This window comes from Elephas maximus, chromosome 2, assembly GCF_024166365.1.
Source record: "Elephas maximus indicus isolate mEleMax1 chromosome 2, mEleMax1 primary haplotype, whole genome shotgun sequence".
NCBI classification, from domain to species: domain Eukaryota; kingdom Metazoa; phylum Chordata; class Mammalia; order Proboscidea; family Elephantidae; genus Elephas; species Elephas maximus.
This window is the reverse complement of record NC_064820.1, coordinates 135,576,205-135,596,514: the sequence shown is the minus strand read 5'-3', so window position 1 is coordinate 135,596,514 and position 20,310 is coordinate 135,576,205. Positions and strand designations below refer to the sequence as shown.

The following is a 20,310-nucleotide window of genomic DNA, read 5'->3' as shown; positions in this document are numbered from 1 at the left end:
AGTGACTACTGCACTGGACACCGCAGATATAGAACATTTCTATCAATACATAAAGTTCTATTTGAAGAGCTGGAGAGACTTGAAAGAGAGTATGTAACTTTCTTCCACAAATACTCAATCCTGACCTCAAGCTACGTATAACCCAAGCCCCAAAACTGTTGGTCCTCAAGCTCCTCCACTGCCTAAAAGAGATCTTAAAACTGCTGGTGCCAAGAGAAATCGCTTGGCTTAGTCCTGCTAAGGTGATGTGGTGATAAAAGTGCAAGATTCTCCCACAAAAGTCCGTACGGCAAGTTGGCGGTAGGAAAGAAGCTCCACCCGGGCCGCCTACTTTAACAGACCTTGAACCAGACACCGAGGTCGACCGTGGAGGTAAAGCGAAGGGGCGGGGCCGAGCGTGGCGCGGTCGGGGCGGGCACCGTCACGAGGACGGGGCGGGGCTCAGCGCGGCTGGGAGGGGCCGTGAGAGGCGGGCCCGGGAGGTGCGGAGCCGGCCGGCCGCGCGCGAGCCAGCCTTGCGTGCTCACGTGACAGGCCCGCGAGGCCCAGCTCGCGCAGTCTTCTGGACTAGCGAAGATGGCGGCGGAGAGGGAGCCTCCTCCGCTGGGGGACGGGAAGCCCACGGACTTTGAAGAGCTGGACGACGGAGAGGACCTGTTCACTAGCACTGTCTCCACCCTGGAGGTGAGACTGCGCGTCACCGTGGGTGCTGAGCTCCGCCGTTGCCGCGTGTATCCCCCCTTAGTTGCCTTTCCCCTCCCCTGACGTCTCTCCCCACCCCCCGGGTTTGCACGGACCTGGTCGGGCGACACCTGTGACGCGGGCCTCACGTTGGGTACTTGTCAGTGGGCTGGAGCTGAATGGGACGGCGAGGACTCCTCCTCAGGAGAACAGCCTGTGGGTGGGGGTTGGGGGGGGGCCCGACCTAATCCTCTGAGCTGCCGGGACCAGACTGTATCGCAGCGCCCTTTCCCCGCTCAGGGGCCTTTCTTGTGTCACTTGCACTGCACCTCCTTCCAGGCAGAGATCTTGCCCCGGGTCCCAGCAAACCTCACCTTGCACCTCGGGGGCCTCTGCAGCACTTTGGAGACGTGCTTGCTTTTCCCTTCCCATGGGAGGGGGTGCCCCCGAAAGGAGAGAGGAATAAAGTGAGCGCTGAATGGCCAAGGATCTGTAGAGAGCGTATAGATGCACTTTTCCCAGTCTTGGCCCTTCATGGACTGCTAACCCAGTACCCAGTGCCGTCGAGTCGACTCATAGCAACCCTATAGGACTGCTAGTTCCCCTTAAGGGAGGTGCCTCTGTTGTGGACTATTAAGTAGGTAAATGTATTTGCCCATTTGCATCTTCTTTAGATCCTAGACTTTATAGGGGCCATGGTGTTTTTAAAATATAAAGTCGAAGGAGAGCGTATTCCTGGAAACTTGGGTTTTTTTTTTTTTTGTATGTTACCAGGGAGAAATAAAAACAGATCCCCACCCCCTTTTCCTCTCTTCTCGCATGGTCAGCGATCTCTCAAAATGAGTGTTCCTGTTTTTGTCAAAGGAAGCACCCTCTATGAACCTCACTGTGTTAGACCTTAGGAGCTATGGCTGCTAACCGAAAAAAGCCTCAGTTCGAATCCACCAACCGCTTCTTGGAAACCCTATGGGGCAGTTCTACCCTGCCCTATAGTGTTGCTGTAATGAGTTGGAATCGACTCGACGGGAACGGATTAATTCAGTTTTTTTTTTTTTTGTATATTTATTTCACTTTTGAACTGCATTCGATGAGAGCGCACTGTCCTCACAGTAATTGTTACTTACTGTATGTGTATTAAAATGTAAGCAAATTTCCCAGAGGGTTGTTTACCTTGGACTGTACCTCCTTATAAAGTGCTTTATTAGTAAGCTTTCTTGGTTTGCTAAACTCTGGACCAAATCCGTTGGAAATTACTGTAAAATATCTGTTGGCTGAAATTCAGTTAACCGGTAGCTGGGAACTTCCCGGAACCGTTTTCGGCACTGAGCACATTCTGGTAGTCCTATGTACAGGTTTCCTTCCAAATCCCACCACCCCTCAGATAGGCTTCTTGGGGCCAGGGGTAGTGCCTTGATCACCTTTGTGTTTCTCACAGAATCTTGAACATTTGGATTTAGTTAATGTTTGCTGCATTGTCAAAACCAACATCTAAGAATTAGTAAAAATTATCTAGCAGAATGTATTTCTTGTGGTTAGTATCCATTTAGTTCTTTATATATACTGTATAGCTACCTGTATTGAAAGTTAGTGTCTCTAGGGTTCTAAAAATCTGTATTCCCTTTGGGAGATGCAAACGGTTTCATCAGCAAGGATTGGAGCAAATTTGATTGAACTAGTAGGTGGTCCAGCGGTTAAGAGCTTGGCTGCTAATCAAAAGTTGATAGTTCGAATCCACCAGCCATTCCTTGGAAACCCTGTGGGGCGATTCTGCTCTGTCCTGTAGGGTCACTGTGAGTTGGAATCAACCTGATGACAACGGGTTTGGTTTTGGTACACTAGAATACTGTGAACACTAAGCTTTCTGTTTGAGGTCTTTTAGAGTTGAATAAGAGGAACACGTGTTAACCTGCATAACCGTAGTTTGTTTTTTCAGTGAGGATGGGGCTTTTTTGAAAAGTATGGTATTTGATTTTTTTCAGTAAAAGTCTGCAGAAGTTTGATTATAAATACTTTAAATTTGACTTGGTCAACGCACGGTGAAAGTGGTAAATAAAGTTGTTTTTGATTGTTCATCTACACCTCCTATTTTCATGGCCTCATTCAGGTTATTAATTTTAAGAAGCGAGTGTAACTGAGATTTGCAAATTCAGAACTTTTTTTTCTGTTTGGGAAAGGACATACAGCAGTGTCTCTCGGTATACCAAAAACGGCTCCATTTCTCCACTTCTTTTTAAACGCGGCTTTTCAAACTTTGGTGTGCTGCAGAATCCATAGAATGCTTGTTGAAAATGCAGGTGCTTGTGCTTTGCTGGAATCTGCGCTTCTAATAAGCTCTCTAGATCAGTGGTTTTCAAACTTGAATGTGCACGTAAATGACCTAGGGATCTTGTTGAGGTCCAAATTCTGATTCTGTAGGGTTAGGGTGGAGCCCAAGATTGTGTATTTTTAACAAACTCTCCTGATGTAGTGGGAGTCCCTGGGTGGGAGTCCCTGGGTGGTACAGATGGTTAAGCACATTCAACTGCTAGCCTGAAGGTTAGCAGTTTGAACCCAACCGGAGGTGCCTCTGAAAACAGACCTAGTGATCTGCTTCTGAAAGGTCACAGCGATTCTCCTGTGCATACAATGGGTCGGAATCAGACTCCGTGGCAACGCTTTTGGTCCACAGAGAACACTTGGAGTTGCAAGACCCTAGATAATTCTGATTCAGGTTATCTGCTTTAAATAGTTATTACCTAATTGAAATTAAGAAATATAATTTTTCTTTTAATTAAAGAAAAGCAGAGTTTTTAAGTTATATCAATCATGTACGTATTTTTGTCTGAGGGTATTTGATTTGGGGAAAAAAGCGATTGAAGTCTACGTAAGTGAAACTCAAATTATAGACAGTTGAATGGCTTCATTGTTAAGCTTGCAGGGCCTACACAACATAGTTTACATGTATGTTTAATTAATGTGTATGTTTTTTAACCCAATATTAAACTCCTTTCTTTTTAAAATTAAGAACAGGCATATCAAGAGGTATTCAGTAAATGAAACATATTTCAGAACCCTACTGTTGTGATTATTAAATAAGAAACTAGAGTGGACTACTAGTATAGGGAAGGGAATGAGGGGGTAGGAATCTGGCGAAAGTTTGTTTTTTTGGTATCCTCAGAGGTAAGACTGTAAATTATTTATGAATACTACTTTTTCTTTAAATGAAACAACCATTAATCATAAAGGTGCTTGCCCAGAAACAGCCTGGAATAGTAGACAGCACACTGAAAAAAAATCAGGAAATTTCCTTTTATACACTTTTTTTTTATGCTTTATTGAGATATAATTCACATACCATACAATTCACTTGTTTCAAGTGTGTAATTCAGTGGCTTTTAGTATATTCACAGATATGTGCAGTCATCACTACAGTCAATTTTAGAACATTTTCATCACCTCAGAAAGAAACCCTGTACCCTTTATCTATCACCCTATATTTCTCATGCTGCCCTTCAACCCCCCCCCATCCCTAAGGAATCATGAATCTTTCTCTATAAATTTCCCTATTCTGGACGTATGTCAGAATTGACTTGACAGCAGTGGGTGTGGACTTATATATGAATAAAAGTCATTGCCGTCAAGTCAATTCCAACTTATAGTGACCCTATAGGACAGAGTAGAACTGTCGCATAGGGTTTCCAAGGAGCAGTTGGTAGATTTGAACTGCCTACTGTTTGGTTAGCAGCTGAACTCTTATCTACTGTGCCACCAAGGCTCCTATCGGTGAATGGAATTAGATGTAGTCTGTTGTGACTGGTTTCTTTCACTTAGCATGTATTCAAGATTGATTCATGTTCACTCATGTAGTATATATATGAGTAGTTCATGCCTTTTTGTGGCCAAATAATAATCCATTGTGTGGCTATATCACATTTTGTTTATCCATTTGGTCCTTGATGAACATTTGAGTTGTTTCCATCTTTGGCAGTTATGAATAATGCAGATTTAAACATTGTGTACAAGAAGTTTTTCTGTGGATATGTTTTTATTTCTCTTGGATATATATATGTATGTGTATACGTATATATATGTGTGTGTGTGTATGTATATATATATATATATATGGAATTGCTGGATCATATTGTAACTCTAGTTTAATGGTTTGAGGAACAGCCAGACAGTTTTGTAAAGTGGCTACACCATTTTACATTCCTGCCAGCAGCGTGTAAGTGTCCTGATTTCTCCATACCCTTGACAACACTTGTTATTATCTAACTTTTTGATTGTAGTTACCATAGTGGGAGTGAAGTGGTATCTCATTTTGGTTATGATTTACATTTCCCTGACAACTAATGATGTATTGGCCATTTAGATTTCTTCCTTGGAGCAATGTCTATTCAGATCCTTTGCCCATTTTTTAATTGGGTTATTTGTCTTTTTACTAATTGAGTTATAAGAGCGCTTTATATAATCTAGATATAGGTCCTTTATCAGATATATGATTCACAGACATTTTCTCCCATTCTGTGAGTTCTTTTCACTTTTTTTTTGAAGCAAAAAGGTTTTAAGTTATGATGAAAGTCCAGTTTATTTTTTCTTCTGTTGTTATCTTTGATCCATTTTGAATTAATTTGTTATATGGTGTGAGATAAAGGTCAACTTTATTCTTTTGTATATGGATGTCCAGTTATCCCATATCCCAGGGGTATGATTCATTTTGAGTTCATATTTATATAAGATATGAGGTATGGGTTAAGATTCATTTTTTTGTACGTAGATATTCCGTTGTTTCAACACCATTTGTTCTAAAGGCTATTTTCCCATTGAATGGTTTTGGCACCCATGTCAAAAATCAGCTAACCTTGGATGTATGGGTTTATAACTGGTTCTTTTACTAACCACATATTTAAGGGCCAGCCAAAGTTAAGATGAGGACCATAGTTTCACCAGCACTGTCATAAGATTGTGTTTGTAGCGCATTTAAAATGGAGTTTCCAGATGGGAGATGAACAGGTCTTAGTTCCTTTCCCGTCATACAACCTCTTTCTGTAAGTCCTCAGATAACAGTGCTTGGTTGACTTCAGTGAATGCTTGACTGTTTATTCTCTGCTGTACTGTTTAGGTGATAACAGGAATGCAAAGATCAGCAAAATACTGCAATTCTTGGAGGACAGAAACTCTCCAGTGGAGAAGAAAGAGGACTCTTTTAATACACACAAACTGTGATTATATGATCTGAAAACACATAAAGTACCAGTGGAACAAAAGAAGGAGATTCTAGTTCCTGTCAAGGTTCCTGACGCATAGATGAGCAGTAAATGATTCTGTTTGACTGTTAAAAGCCCATGGAGGGTCCTCTTGGAGCTATAGAGAGACCTTGAAGGGTAGGATGACATTTCAAAGGAGAGAATGGCAAGGGAGCCTATAAGGTTCTGTCCGTATTCTAGGGTGGTGGTGTTAGGTGCTGTCTAGTAGGGTCCGACTCATAGTGACCCTGTGCACAACAGGATGAAACACTGCCCAGTCCTGTGCCATCCTCACAATCATTGCTATGTTTGAGCCCATTGTTGCAGCCACTGTGTCACTCCATCTCATTGACAGTCTTCCTCTTTTTTGCTAACCCTCTATTTTACCAAGCATGATGTTCATCTCCAGGGGCTGGTTCCTCCTGATAACACGCCCAAAATATGTGAGACAAAGCCTCGCCATCCTCGCTTCTAAAGAACATTCTGGCTGTACTTCTTCCAAGACAAATTTATTCGTTTTTCTGGCAGCCCATGATATATTCAGTATTCTTTGTCAACATAATTCGAAAGCATCAAGTCTTCAGTCTTCCTTATTCATCATTCAGCTTTCATGTTTAGGAAACGATAAGTAGTTCTGCATGGCTGAATATAGGATGTGTAACAGGTTTACTATGTAATGAGATTATGAAGGACTTTGAAATTTATTATTTAGTCAGGAAGATTTGCATGACAGTCACATGGTCACCTAGGAAGATTAATGTATAGCAGTCTGAGAGGTGAATTTGAGTGGGAGGTACTGTTGGCAGGTTTGAGGAAATGCAGACTAAATTTTAACAGTCCAAAATTAAAGTCCTCAAGAAGGGCAGCGCAAATAATTAAGAAAAGGAAATTGATGTGATAACATTAAAAGTTAGTCCTTTCTTAGGGGAAGGAATGAAAGGTTATTTTGTCTGAGGATAAGTTACACCAATGAAGATAACATCAACTAGAAATGCTGCTAGGGATATACATTTGGGAGTAAGTGTCATCATAAATTTATTGAATAATAATGTTGAACTAAGCTCTGTGTAAAAACCTAGCCCTTACCCTCATGGAGTGTATGACTAACAGAAGACAATGTGATAAATACAGTCATGTAAACAGATACCTACAGTGCCCAGAGATATATGTGTAATTAAAACGTGCACGTGGTCAGAAGTAGCATAGAAGACAGGCATGATTGTATGGCGTAGAGATGATCTTTGAAACGTTGGCAGTGGGTGACAACATCAAGGGAGAGTAAGTGGAGTAAGACAAGAGCCCCTTTTGGTAAAGAACTGAAAACAAGTTTATCTATTGCCCCAGTGCAACAGATAGTAACAGTGTATAACTTGTTCCCTTAATTTTATATTATAATGTTCAGGTATGCCACTAGCTAAATCTATTAATTTTTTGGAAATTTAATTATGTGTTTCAGAGAAAAAACATTTTATAACCAGGTATTTAAAAGCAACAAGCATGGAAAATTGCTAGAAAGAGATTTATGAAGAGGTACAACTCTAATTAACTTACCTTTGAAACCATTAAATTTAAGAATTTTAGAATTACTTTTAATGACTGTAAAAAAAATATTCTGTAAAGTTGCTTGAGGGAGAGATGCTCAACTTTTTTTGTGTGCACAGTTTTTTCTTAAAGAAAATGAAATTTGACTTTAATGTCAATTTTGCAGATGCTCACTTCCCTATGAAATTTTTCCACTTTGATATTTTTAAAATTGAGGTTAAAGTTACATGTAATAAAGTTCACTTAGCCATTGTTGTCATGTTGATTCTGACTCATAGTGACCCTGTAAGACAGAGTAGAACTACCCCATAGGGTTTCCAAGGAGTAGCTAGTGGGTTCAAACTGCTAGCATTTTCGTTAACAGCTGAGCTCTTAACCACTGGGCTAACCCAGAGTCACAAAGCTTTTGCTCATATTTTCTTCTAGAAGCTTTATAGTTTTAGGTTTACATTTAGGCCTATGATTCATTTTGAGTTCGTTTTTGTATAATATATGAGTATTGGTTAAGATTGATTTTTTTGCACATAGATGTTCAGTTATTCCCGCACCATTTGTTGAAAGACTAGCCCTTCTACCATTGGATTATGTCTTAGTCATCTAGTACTGCTGTAACGGTAATACCACAAGTGGATGGCTTTAACAAAGAGAAGTTTATTCTCTCACAGTCCTGTAGGCTAAAAGTCCAAATTCAGGGTGCCAGCTCCAGGGGAAGGCTTTCCCTCTCTGTTGGCTCTGGAGGAAGATACTTACCCTCAGTCCTCTCTTGGCCTGGGAGCATCTCAGTGCAAGAACATCAGGTGCAAAGAATGCCCTCTGCTCCTGACGCTGCTTTCTTGGTGTTTTGAGGTTCCCCTGTCTCTCTGCTTGTTGCTGTCTTTTATATCCCAAAGAGATTGGCTTAAGACACTATCTAATTTTTTATATCTCATCAATATAATTGTCACTAATCCATCTCATTTCATCGTAGTGATAGGATTTACAACACACAGGGAAATCACAGAAAATGGTGGATAATCACACAATACTAGGACTCATGGCCCAGCCATGTTGACATATTTTTGGGGGACACAGTTCAATCCATGACTGATTGCCTTTGCAACTTTGTCAAAAAACAGTTGACCATATGTGTGTGGGTCTATTTCTGGCCTCTATTCTGTTTCATTGATCTATTGTCTGTTCTTCTGCCAGTTCTATACTGTCTTCATTAACTGTAGCTAAGTCTTGAAATCAGGTAGGGTGAGTCCTCTAACCTTGTACTTTTCAAAAGTATTTTGACTATTCTAGTTTGCCTTTCTATATAATTTTAGAATCAACTTGTTGAGTTCTGTGAAAAATTCTACTGAGATTTTAATTGGAATGGGAGTTCTTAGGTGGTACAAACAGCTAAGTGCTCCACTATTAACCCAAAGGTTGGTAGTTCAAACCAACCTAGCAGCACCTCGGAAGAAAGGCCTGGCGGCCTCATTCTGAAAGATCATAGCCTTAAAAACTCTATGGAGCATAGTCCTGTTCTACAGCACATGGGTGGCCATGGGTCGGAATCCACTTGTAAGGGTCATTGTTCAGGTTTTGGCTATCTCCCCGATCTGCCTATTATTTACTTTTAGGTTATTGCCTTTTATAGTGTATCTATAGTATTTTTTGTAACTAATTTTTATTGTACTTTAAGTGAAAGTTTACAAATCAAGTCAGTCTGTCATACAAAAATTTGTACATACCTTGCTATACACTCCTAATTGCTCTCCCCCAATGAGACAGGACACTCCTTCCCTGCACTTTCTCTCGTCCATTTGGGCAGCTTCTGGCCCCCTCTACCTTCTCATCTCCCCTCTGGACAGGAGATGCCAACAGAGCCTTATGTGTCTACTTGGTCCAAGAAGCCCCTGCTTCACCAGTATCATTTGCCGTCCCATATTCCAGTCTGATCCCTGTCTGAAGAGTTGGCTTTGCAAATGGTTCCTGTCTTAGGCTAACTGAAGGTCTGGGAACCATGACCCCCGGGGTCCTTTTAGTCCCGGTCAGACTTTTAAGTCTGGTCTTTTTATGAGAATTTAGAGTCTGCATCCCACTGCTCTCCTGCTCCCTCAGGGATTCTCTGTTGTGTTCCCTGTCAGGGCACTCATCAGTGTGGCTGGGCACCATCTAGTTCTTCTGGTTTCAGGATGATGTAGTCTCTGGTTTATGAGGTCCTTTCTGTCTCTTAGCCTCATAATTACCTTGTGCCTTTGGTGTTCTTCATTCTTCCTTGCTCTAGGTGAGTTGAGACCAATTGATACATCTTAGATGGCCGCTTGCTAGCGCTTAAGACCCCAGACGCCACTCTCCAAAGTGGAATGCAGAATGTTTTCTTAATAGATTTTATTATGCCAATTGACTTAGATGTCCACTGAAACCATGGTCCCCAAACCCCTGCCCCTGCTACACTGGCCTTCGAAGTGTTCAGTTTGTTCAGGAAACTTCTTTGCTTTTGGTTTAGTCCAGTTGTGTTGCCCTCTCCTGTGTTGTGTGTTGTCTTCCCCTTCACCTAAAATGAAACTTATCTACTATCTAATCAGTGAAAACTCCTCTCCCTCCCTCCCTCCCTCCCCCCTCCAATAACCATCAAAGAATATTTTCTTCTCTCTTTAAACTATTTCTGCAGCTCTTAAAATACTGGTTTTATACAATATTTGTCCTTTTGCAACTAATTTTGCTCAGCATAATGTCTTCCAGATTCTTCATGTTATGAAATGTTTCATGGTATATCCATAGTTTTTAATGTTAATCAGTGGGAGAGAGGGGCTGTACTGTGCTTCTTTGATCTTTGTTGGAATCCAAAGCGCCACTTTTTAATTGAAGAAATACTAGCAACAACCTTGAAATTTGTTATAAAAAATAATCAGCACACTCCTAGGTGATGATGTAGAGGGAAAAAAGAATATACTTTCATTAAGGATACTAATATCTCCTCAAATGCGTATTTTTTTTTATGAATGTGCTTTACATGCAAGTTTACAAATGAGGTCAGCCTCTCATATAAAACTGTATATACACCTTGCTATGTACTCCTAGTTACTCTCCTCCTAATCAGACAGTACACCCTTTTTCTCCATCCTGTATTCTCTGTGTCCATTTAGCTGGCTTCTGTCCCCCTTTGTCTTCTCATCTTCCCTCCAGACGAGGAGCTGCCTACATAGTCTCATGTGTCTACTCGAGCCAAGAAGCTTACTCCTCACCAGTATCATTTTCTATCCCGTAGTCCAGTCCAACCGCTGTCTGAGTAGTTGGCTTTGGGAATGATTCCAGTCTTGAGCCAATAGAAGGTATGGGGACCATGGTCTCCAGGGTCCCTCAAGTCTCAGTCAGACCATTAAGTCTGGTCTTTTTACAAGAACTTGAGGTCTGCATCCCACTGTTCTCCTGCTCCGTTAGGGATTCTCTGTTGTGTTCACTGTCAGGACAGTCATCAGTTGTAGCTGAGCACCATCTAGTTCTTCTGGTCTTAGGCTGATACAGTTTCTGTTTTATTTGGCCGTTTCTGTCTCTTGGGCTCATAATTTCCTTGTATCTTTGGTGTTCTTCATTCTCCTTTGCTCCAGGTGGTTTGAGACCAATTGATGCATCTTAGATGACTGCTTGCTAGCGTTTGAAACCCCAGACACCTGCCACTCAAAGTGGGATTCCTTTGCCCATTTTTTAATTGGGTTATTTATCTTTTTGTTGTTCAGTTTTTGCAGTAGCATGTAGATTTTAGAGATCAGATGTGGATTGTAAATGTCATAGCTAAAAACTTTTTCCCAGTCTGTAGGTAACTTTTTCCTCTTTTGGTGAAGCCTTTGGATGAGTGTAGGTATTTGATTTTTAGGAACTCCTAGTTGTATAGTTTCTCTTCTGGTGTTTGTGCAGTGTTAATAATGTTTTATATACTGTTTATGCCATGTATTAGGGCTCCTAGCATTGTTCCTATTTTTTCTTCCATGATCTTTATTCTTTTAGGTTTTTCTATTTAGGTCTTTGATCCATTTTGAGTTAGTTTTTGTGCATGGTTTGAGGTATGTGTCTTGTTTCATTTTTTTGCAGATGGACATCCAATTGTGCCAGCACCATTTATTAAAGACTGTCTTTTTTTTTTTTTAATTTTTATTGTGCTTGAAGTGAAAGTTTACAAATCAAATCAGTGTCTCATACAAAACCTTATATACACCTTGCTATATACTCCTAGTTACTCTCCCCCTAATGAGACAGCACATTCCTTCCCTCCACCCTGTGTTGCCATGTCCATTCAGCCAGCTTCTGTCCCCCTCGGCCTTCACATCTCCCCTCCAGACAGGAGCTGCCCAGATAGTCTCATGTGTCTACTTCACCCAAGAAGCCCAGTCCTCACCAGTATCATTTTTTGTCTTGTAGTCCATTCCAATCCCTGTCTGAAGAGTTCGCTTTGAGAATGGTTCCTGTCTTGGGCTGACAGAAGGTCTGAGGACGATGAGCACCAGGATCCCTCTAGTCTCAGTCAGACCATTAATTCTGGCTAAAGAGATTGTCTTTTCCCCATTTAACTCACTTTGGGCCTTTGTCAGATACCAGCCTGTCCTGTGTGGACGAGTTCATCTCTGGATTCCCAATTCTGTTCCATTGGTCTGGATGTCTGTTGTTATACCAGTATGGGGCTGTTTTGAGTACAGTGGCAGTATAATAGGTTCTAAAATCAGGTAGTGTGAGGCCTCCCACTTTGTTCTTCTTTTTCAGTAATGCTTTACTTGTATGGAGTCTCTTTCCCTTCCGTATGTTGTTGGTGTTGTGTTTCTTCATCTCATTAAAAAATGTCGTTGGAATTTGTATAATTGCATCATATCCATAGATCGCTTTTGGTAGACTAGACATTTTTAAGTCTTCCTGTCCGTGAGCAGGGTATGTTTTTCCACTTATGTAGGTCTCTTTTGGTTTCTTGCAGTAGTGTCTTACAGTTTCCTCTGTATAGGTCTTTTACATCACTAGTTAGATTTACTCCGAAGTATTTTATCTTCTTGGGGGCTACTGTAAATAGTATTGATTTGGTGATTTCCTCTTCAACATTCTGTTTGTTGGTGTAGAGGAATCAGACTGATTTTTGTGTTTATCTTGTATCCTGATAACTCTGCTCAACTCTTCTATTAGTTTCAGTAGTTGAGAATTCCTTAGGGTTTTCTGAGTATAAGATTATGTCATCTGCAAAGAGATACTTTTACTTCTTCCTTACCTATCTGGATGCGCTTTATTTCTTTACCTAGTCTAATTGCTTTGGCTAGGACCTCCAGCACAATGTTGAATAAGAATGGTGATAAAGGGCATCCTTGTCTGGTTCCCCGTCTCAAGGGTAATGCTTTCGTACTCTCTCCATTTAGGGTGATGTTTGCTGTTGGCTTTGTGTAAATGCCCTTTATTATGTTGAGGAATTTTATTCTACTCTTAATTTTGCTGAGAGTTTCTCTCATGAATGGGTGTTAAACTTTGTCAAATGCCTTTTCTGCATCCATGGATAAGATCATGTGCTTCTTTTCTTTTATTTATATGATGGATTACATTGATTGTTTTTCTAATGTTGAACCATCCCTGCATGCCTAGTATGAATCCTACTTGGTCATGGTGAATTATTTTTTTGATGTGTTGTTGAATTCTAATGGCTAGAATTTTGTTGAGCATTTTTGCATCTAAGTTAATAAGGGATATAGGTCTGTAACTTTTGTCTGTCTGTGCGTGGTCCTTACCTGGTTTTGGTTTCAGGGATATGCTGGCTTCATAGAATGAGTTTGGGAGTATTCCATCCTTTTCTATGCACTGAAATACCTTTAGTAGTAGTGGTGTTAACTCTTCTCTGAAAGTTGGGTAGAACTCTCCATTGAAGTCTTCAGGCCAGGGCTTTTTTTTTTGTTGGGAGTTTTTAAATTACTTTTTCAATCTCTTCTTTTGTTATGGGTTTATTTAGTTGTTCTGCCTCTGTTTGTGTTAGTTTAGGTAGGCACTGTGTTTGTAGAAATTCATCCATTTCTTCTAGGCTTTCAAATTTGTTAGAGTAATTTTTCATACTAATCTGATATGATTCTTTTAAGTTCATTTGGGTCTGTTGTGGTATCGCTCATCTCATTTCTTATTTGGGTTATTTGCTTCCTCTCCTGTTTTTGTTTTTTTTATTTTTGTCAGTTTGGCAAATGGTTTATCAATTTTGTTAATTTTTTCAGAGAACCAGCTTTTGGTCTTGTTAATTCTTTCAGTTGTTTTTCTGCTCTCCATTTCATTTAATTCTGCCCTAATTTTTATTATTTGCTTTCTTCTGGTGCCTGAGGGTTTCCTTTGTTACTCTCTTCCTATTTGTTCAGTTTGTAGGGATAATTCTTTTATTTTAGCCCTTTTTTGGATGTGTGCATTTATTGCTGTAAATTGATCTCTGAACTACTTTCACGTGTCCCAAAGGTTCTGATAGGAAGTGTTTTCATTCTCATTGGACTCTATGGATTTCCTTATTCCCTCATTAATGTCTTCTATAACCCAGTCGTTTTTGATCAGGGTATTGCTCAGTTTCCAAGGATTTGATTTCTTTTCCCTGCTTTTTCTGTTATTGATTTCTACTTTTGTGGCTTTATGATCAGAGAAGATGCTTTGTAATATTTTGATGTTTTGGATTCTTTTAAGGCTTGCTTTATGACCTAAAACATGGTCTATTCTAGAGAATGTTCTTGTGCGTTGGATAAGAAAGTATACTTGTCTGCTGTTGGGTGGAGTGTTCTGTATATGTCTGTGAGGTCAAGTTTGATTGTGGCATTTAAATCTTCTGTGTCTTTATTGAGCTTGTTTCTGGATGTTCTGTCCTTCACCGGAAGTGGTGTGTTGAAGCCTCCTCCTATTATTGTGGGTGGAGCTGTGTCACTTTTCAGTGCTTGTAGAATTTGTTTTACGTATCTTGAAGCCCTGTCATTGGGTGTGTAAATATTTAATATGGTTATATCCTGCTGGCATATTGTCTCTTTAATCATTATATAGTCCTTCCTTATCCTTTATGGTGGGTTTAACTTTAAAATCTATTTTGTCAAATTAATATTGCCACTCCTGCTGTTTTTGATTGTTATTTGCTTAATATATATTTTTTCCTATCCTTTGAGTTTTAGTTTGTGTCTTTAAGTCTAAGGTGTGTCTCTTGTAGGCAGCATATAGACAGATCATATTTTTTTAATCCATTCTGCCACTTTCTGTCTCTTTATTGGTGCATTTAATGCATTTACATTCTGTGTAGTTATGGATAGGTATGAGTTTAGTGCTGTCGTTTTGATGTGTTTTTTCTGTGTGTGTGTGTTCTTGGCAGTTTCTTTTTCTCATTTAATTTTTTGTGCAGAGTAGTTTATCTTTATATATTGTCTTTTCCTCTTATTCATTGTTGTTGATTCTGTTTTTGCTGAATATTTTTTTCTTGTGTTTTATTTTGATGAGTAGGATTGTTAGTCTCCTTTGTGGTTACCTTAATATTTACTCCTATTTTTCTCAGTTTAAACCTGTTATTTATATTGCCTTGACTTCCTCTCCATAGGAAATATATATGACTGCATTTCTTAGTCCCTCTTTACTGTGTTAATGTTGTCTTCTTTTACGTAATGGCATTGCTATTTCCCTGTTTTAATTGGTTTTTTTTTTTTAACTTGATTTATTTTTGTGATTTCCCTATCTGGGTTGACATCTGGTTGCTCTGTCCAGTGTTCTAGTCCTGGGTTGATACCTGATATTACTGTTTTGTCTAAAGAGAGAACTCCCTTTAATATTATAGTTTTAGTTTGGTTTTTTTACAAATTCCCTAAATTTCTGTTTATCGGGAATGTCCTAATTTGCCTTCATATTTGAGAGACAGTTCTGTTGGATATATGATTTTCAGCTGGCAGTTTTTTTCCTTCAGTGCTTTATGTAAGTCATCCCATTGCCTTCTTGCTTGCATGTTTTCTGCCAGGTAGCCTGAGCTTATTCTTACCGACTCTCCTTTGTAGGTGACTTTTCAATTATCCCTGGCTGCTCTTAAAATTCTCTTTGGCTTTGGCTTTGGCAGTTTTGACTATGATATGTCGTTGTGACTTTCTTTTGAGATCTACCTTGTGTGGGGTTTGATGAGCGTCTTGGATAGATATCTTCTCATCTTTCACAATATCAGGGAAGTTTTCTGCCAAAAAATCTTCAGCAATTCTCTCTGTATTTTCTGTTATCCCTCCCTATTCTGGTACTCCAATCAGTTGTAGGTTATTTCTCTTGATAGAGTCCCACATGATTCTTAGGGTTTCTTCATTTTTTTTTTTTTAATTCTTTTATCTGATTTTTCTTCAAATATATTGGTGCCAAGTGTTTTATCTTCAGTCTTATTAATTCTGCCTTCCATTCCCTCAATTCTCCTCTGACTTTCTATTGAGTCGTCTAATTCTGTAGTTTTATTGTTAATCTCTGAATTTCTGATTGCTGTCTCTCTGTGCATTCTTGCAGCCTATTAAATTTTTCATTATGTTCTGAAAAATCTTTTTAATTTCTTCAGTTGCTCTATCTTTGTGTTACTTGGCTTGTTCTTCATTTTGTCTTATCTCCTTCTTGATCTCTTGGAGTGTTCTGTATATTAATCTTTTGTATTCTGCATCTGGTAATTCCAGGAAGACATCTTCATCTGGAAAATTCTTTGATTCCTTGTTTTGAGAGCTTGTTGAAGTGATCATGGCCTGCTTCCTTATGTGATTTGATACTGACTGTTGTCTCCTTGCCATCTGTAAATCATTGTATTAATTGATCTTATGTTTGCTTACTGTATCGAAGCTTCTTACATTGTTTTGTTTTGATATGCCCAGATAGGGTGCTTGAGTGAGCTAGCTTGATTATTTTCACCTTTGAAGCTCTAACGTCCTGTCACCAGATGGCTAGAGCTGTCACCAGGTAAAAGCCTAGGAGTCCATTCACTTTTCTTTTGAGGATTTAGCTCAGGTGTCCAGGTAATTGGTCATCAAGTGTGTGGCAGAGGCTCTGCCCTACAGTCTTAGAGGGACAGGGGTTGTTTTGTGGGCACAGGTATCTGGTTGCAGCAGGGGGTCGGTCACGTTTGAAACAAGGCGGGGAGCTGACAACTGTCCCCTGAGTGCCTCTGAGGAAAGCACATCACTGTTCCCTAGAGCGTATAGATGGGTGGGTTCTGCAATTGGACCATGGGCACCCAGCGCTTTTGATTGTAATGACTAGGAGGCACCACTTATCCTTAGACCCTTGTCGCGATGGCTAGGTGACTTGGGTGGAGCCACCAGTCCTCAGGCCCCTGATGTGGGTAGGTGAGGACCCTATTTAATAGGGAAAGTGGTGTCAAACATCAAAAACCCACCTGTCCACCCTGCAGCTGAAACAGTTGCAGTCAGATCCCAAGCATATGCACCGTTGTATTCTGCCATCAAGGGCCTAATCTACTGAAATGGGCCTGCACAGGTCCATGCAGGGGTGAAAGGTATTCAAAGTCTTTGGACCGTTTGTGCCTGGACGGGAGCTGCTTCAGTCCTGAGCTCCCTAGCTTAGTGGAGCTGGCAGATTATCATTTCCCCCAATTGTTAATTTGTTCTTTCTCCAGGGCTGGGAAAATGGCTCAGGGCATACAGCAGACCCTATCTCAGGCCCAGGGAAATTGACAGCCAGTGAGTCCAGCTTGGGGACTGAGGGGGAAGGGCTGAGGCGGGTAATTAGAGTGCTGTTCTTTGGTTTCGGAGGTGTGAGTAGACTGTGTGGCCTCCTGTTTCTCCCTGAGGAAATGGTATCCTGAATGCTGCCCCACCTCTGTGGTGCTATGGTTGCTACAGGGGAATGTGCCGGAGGGGTGTGGATTCCTGCTGAGTCAGGTCCAGCAACTCCTCTGCAACTCCTCACTGCTTCTGAACTGTCTCTCCCTCCTCCTTCTGCTCAGTCTGATTTCCAAACTTTTCCTGTGATATTCAGGGCTCCTAGCTTGTCGTATATATAATCGTTTCACTTGTCTTTTCGGGTCTTTGTTGTAAGAGGGATCACCAGAAGCATCTGACTACTCTGCCATCTTGGCCCCGCCACCTCAAATGCATATCTTGAACTGTTGCTCTAGCCCACTAGAACCTGTGCCCCGGGCAGAGAAGCCATCAGTGCTCCCCTTCCACCATGGCCACTACCCAGTGTTTCCTTTCCATGCTCTGAAAAAGATCTTCTACTTCCTGGGATCCTGGAAGAGAAGAGGAATGAAAAGGCAAGGGCAGATAATTGGGTCCTGACAGACTTTAGTGAGTTTCCTCCACAGCTGTTACTAGAATTGTCCACTGATCACACCTTTCCCATCCCATACTGCACTCCTCTGATCTGAACTGTAAGACGAAAGACTAGTTTTTGTTATATAAACATGCTAGATTTTCTTGCTCTGCTTTTGGTGTCAGAGAACTATAAGTATTGGCGATATTAGCATAATATGAACATTCAGTTATGATAAAGCTAAGTTATAGACAGTATATAGTTCACATATATTACAGCTACATACTGTATTACAACTTTTGCTTTGAATATTTGTTTTAAAGAACATGAGAGAGACAGTGGTTACTTTTAATTACTCAGATGCTTACCACTTCTCTTGTTCTTTTTTCATCCAAGTTTCCCTCCTGTATCATTTCTTTTTAGCGTAAAGAACTTCTATTGGTAGTTTTCTTTGAGCAGATGTGTTGGTGATAAATTTTCTTACTTGTATGTCATCTGAACCTCTTTATTTTACCTCATTCCTAAGGGATACTTTTCTTTTTTTTAATTGTACTTTTGATGAAAATTTGCACAGCAAATTAGTTTCTCATTAAACAATACATATATTGTTATATGACATTGGTTGCCAATCCCAGGACATATCAACACTCTCCCTTTCTTGACCTTGGGTTCTCTTTTCTGTTTAGTCTGATTTTGTTTTATAGGCCTGTCTAATCTTTGACTGAAGGGTGAACCTCAGGAGTGACTTCAGTACTGAGTTAAAAGGGTGTCTGGGGGGCATACTCTCAGGATTTCTCCAGTCTCTATCAGACCAGTAAGTCTGGTCTTTTTGTATGTGTGTGTGAATTAGAATTCTTACATTTTTCTCCAGCTCTTTTGTGATCCCTGTCAGAGAGGTGGTTGGTGGTAGCCGGGCACCATCTAGTTGTGCTGGACTCGATCTGGTCGAGTTTTTGGTAATTGTGCTCCATTGGACTAATCTTTCACTTGTGTTTTTTATTTTTTTTCATTCTCTCTGGCTCCCGACGGGGTGAGACCACTGGAGCATCTTAGATAGCCACCCACAAGCTTTTAAGACCCCAGATGCTACTCACTCACCAAAGTAGGATGTAGAACATTTACTTTATAAACTATGTTATGTGAGTTGAGCTAGATGTTCCCTGAGACCATAGTCCCCAACTCCTTGAGGGATACTTTTGCTGTTTGTAGATTTTTGAGTCAATAGCTCTTTTCTTTCAGCACTTTCAGTGTGTTCTTCTACTGTTTTCTAACCTTTGTGGCTTCTTTCTTTGTTTTGGGTTTTTTTTTTTTTTTTGGTAGTATTTTACAGTGTCTTAGGTGAAAGTTTACACAGAAGGTTGGGTCCCTCTTTAACAATTTTTAGTGTGTCAGCATTCTCATTATTATTCTCATTGTTTGTTCTGTTTCCATCAATGTAGCTTCCCTTCTCGTCCTTGCCTTCTCATCTTTGCTTATGGGTAAATGTTGACCGTTGGGTCTCACAAAGTTAATTGTTTAAGGGAGCACATTACTCATGGTTGATACGGCTTATAAGCCAATCTGTTATTTGACTGAAAAGTGACCTGCAGAAATAGGTTCAATTCCAAGTTCAAAGGCTATCTTAAGGTCGACAGTCTCGGGGGTTCCCCTAGTCTCTGTTGATCTGGTAGGTCTGGCCTTTTTTAGGAATTTAAGTTTTTCTCCCATTCTGTTTGGCACCTACTATTATGTCGCTGGTCAGGACGGTTAATAGTTGGTAGACAGTGATAGCTGGGCAACATCTAGCTCTTCTGGTCTCAGGTTAGAAGAGGCTGTGGTTCGTGTGGGCTGTTAGTCCCATGGACTAGTTTCTTTTTTGAGCCTTTGATTTCCTTCATTCTCTTTTGCTCCATAGAATTACAGACGAATAGTTGTATCTTAGATGGCTGCTTGTAAGCTTTTAAGACCCCAGACAGTACTCACCAAACTTGGGTGTAGAACATTATCTTTGTGAAACTATGTTATGCCAGTTGACAGAGTTGTCCCCTGAGACTATGGTGCAAAGCCTTTTAACCCAGTAAACCAATTCCATGAGTTGTTTGGCTATATCTAGGAAACCCATAACTGTGCCTCCATGTGGTTTGTTATGTATGTGGATAAAGATGTAGCACACACTAACATTTATGGATGTATGCCTACGGATAACCCTGTACATGCATGTATGTTTACTTGCGTGTGCCTTTCCATACGCATATATGCATCCATATTTACCTACGTAACCACACACATTTTTTTTTTGGTGGTTTTTACTGTGATTGCAAAATCATATATGTTGCCACATTTACCGAAATTCTCTTCTTCTCACATACTTCTTAGTGTCCTTATTTACCTTGGTCAGGTTGTGCTGACTACACCCATATTTGGTCTTACTTTTCCCATCACCAAAAGTAGCAAGTGTCTAATGTCTAGAAAGAAATTCCTCCTCCCATCCCTGGTAACCATCAAAGAACTTTACTCTGTGTATATACCTATTCTTGACTTTTTTGTATTAGTGGGACCATACAATATTTGTCTTTTTGTGATTAACTTATTTCGCTCAGCTTAATGCCCTCCAGATTCATCCAAGTTTTGTGGACACATTATTCTTTATACCAAAAAAAAACCA

At 40.3% G+C, this 20,310-nt stretch overlaps 1 protein-coding gene across 1 annotated transcript in view; it reads left to right on the top strand.

Annotated features, from left to right (window-relative positions):
• Positions 1–507: 507 nt before the first annotated feature.
• The window catches only part of SNX2 (sorting nexin 2), a 79,523-nt gene continuing 59,720 nt past the window's right edge, over positions 508–20,310 (top strand). The window contains exon 1 of the mRNA XM_049873566.1: positions 508–684. Within this exon, the coding sequence (XP_049729523.1) occupies positions 577–684 (108 nt within the window). The 5' untranslated portion in view covers positions 508–576. The remainder of the gene's footprint in view (positions 685–20,310) is intronic.